Here is an 884-nt window from a genome sequence, read left to right as displayed (position 1 = left end):
CCGCAGTGCGCCGCCAGCAGGCGCGGTGGGGACGGGCTCTCGGCGCGCAGGCAGTCGGAAGCGGCCGCGTGCGGCTCCGAGGACGCCGGGCTGCAACTGCTGCTGGCACTGCTGCCGCCGCCGCTGCCCGCGCTGCTCGCCCCGCCGCTGCTGCCGCCGCCGCCGTGGCCAGCTGTGGCGGCTGCGAGCGATGTGACCAGGGCCAGTGGAGAGGTCTGCGCCGAGGCCGCTTTCGGGGGGTCGACCGCTAGTAGAGCGTCGATGCGGAAATTTTTTGATTTTTCCATCGGCTCGTTTGGGGGCGGCGTGCAGGGGTTGATGGAAGGTAGTAGTGGCTTGACAGGGCTCGCAGTGTCTGAGCGTGGCGTGCCCAGCCCCGGGGTTGTTAGTAGGAGTAGTAGTAGTAGTAGTTCCTGAGAAAAAGATTCGCTGATGAGATTCAGCCGAGAGTGACCATGGTCGCGCCTGCTCACCGGCCCCGGCTGCGCTCGACCACCACTCACTCGCTTTCACTAGTCCAAACTCAGTAGCGCAGGCAGCCGCGCGCCGGCTCCGCAGAGCCCGGCTGCACTGCCCCTCCAGCCCCTTGGGCACCCACTGCAAAATGTCGCTGGCGCCGTAGTAAGGAGCCCGGCGCCCAACTCTTCTCACTTGAAGCGCAGCGCGGCAGCCGATTGGCGCGCTCGGCCCTGGGGGCGCCCGGGGGAGGTGCCGGCGGCGGCCCGCGCCATTGGCCGCGGAGCGCACCTGTCAACGTCGGGCCCCACGGCCCGCCCCCGCACGCCCGACTGGAGCTGCGGGGTCCTAAATCTGCTGGAGCCCGGCCCCGATTGCGGGGGCCGGGACAGCCACTCGAGTTGCAAAACTTAGAGGCCCTACCTGAG

The 884-nt window shown here is 69.0% G+C and overlaps 1 protein-coding gene across 1 annotated transcript in view; it reads right to left on the bottom strand.

Annotated features, from left to right (window-relative positions):
• The window catches only part of MNX1 (motor neuron and pancreas homeobox 1), a 5,177-nt gene extending 4,890 nt beyond the window's left edge, over positions 1-287 (bottom strand). The window contains exon 1 of the mRNA XM_042783393.1: positions 1-287. Within this exon, the coding sequence (XP_042639327.1) occupies positions 1-287 (287 nt within the window).
• Between the last annotated feature and the right edge of the window lie 597 nt (positions 288-884).

This window comes from Orycteropus afer, unplaced genomic scaffold (assembly GCF_000298275.1).
Source record: "Orycteropus afer afer isolate SDZICR_OR568_19922 unplaced genomic scaffold, OryAfe1.0 scaffold01029, whole genome shotgun sequence".
Lineage (NCBI taxonomy): Eukaryota > Metazoa > Chordata > Mammalia > Tubulidentata > Orycteropodidae > Orycteropus > Orycteropus afer.
This window is presented reverse-complemented; position numbering and strand designations above follow the sequence as displayed.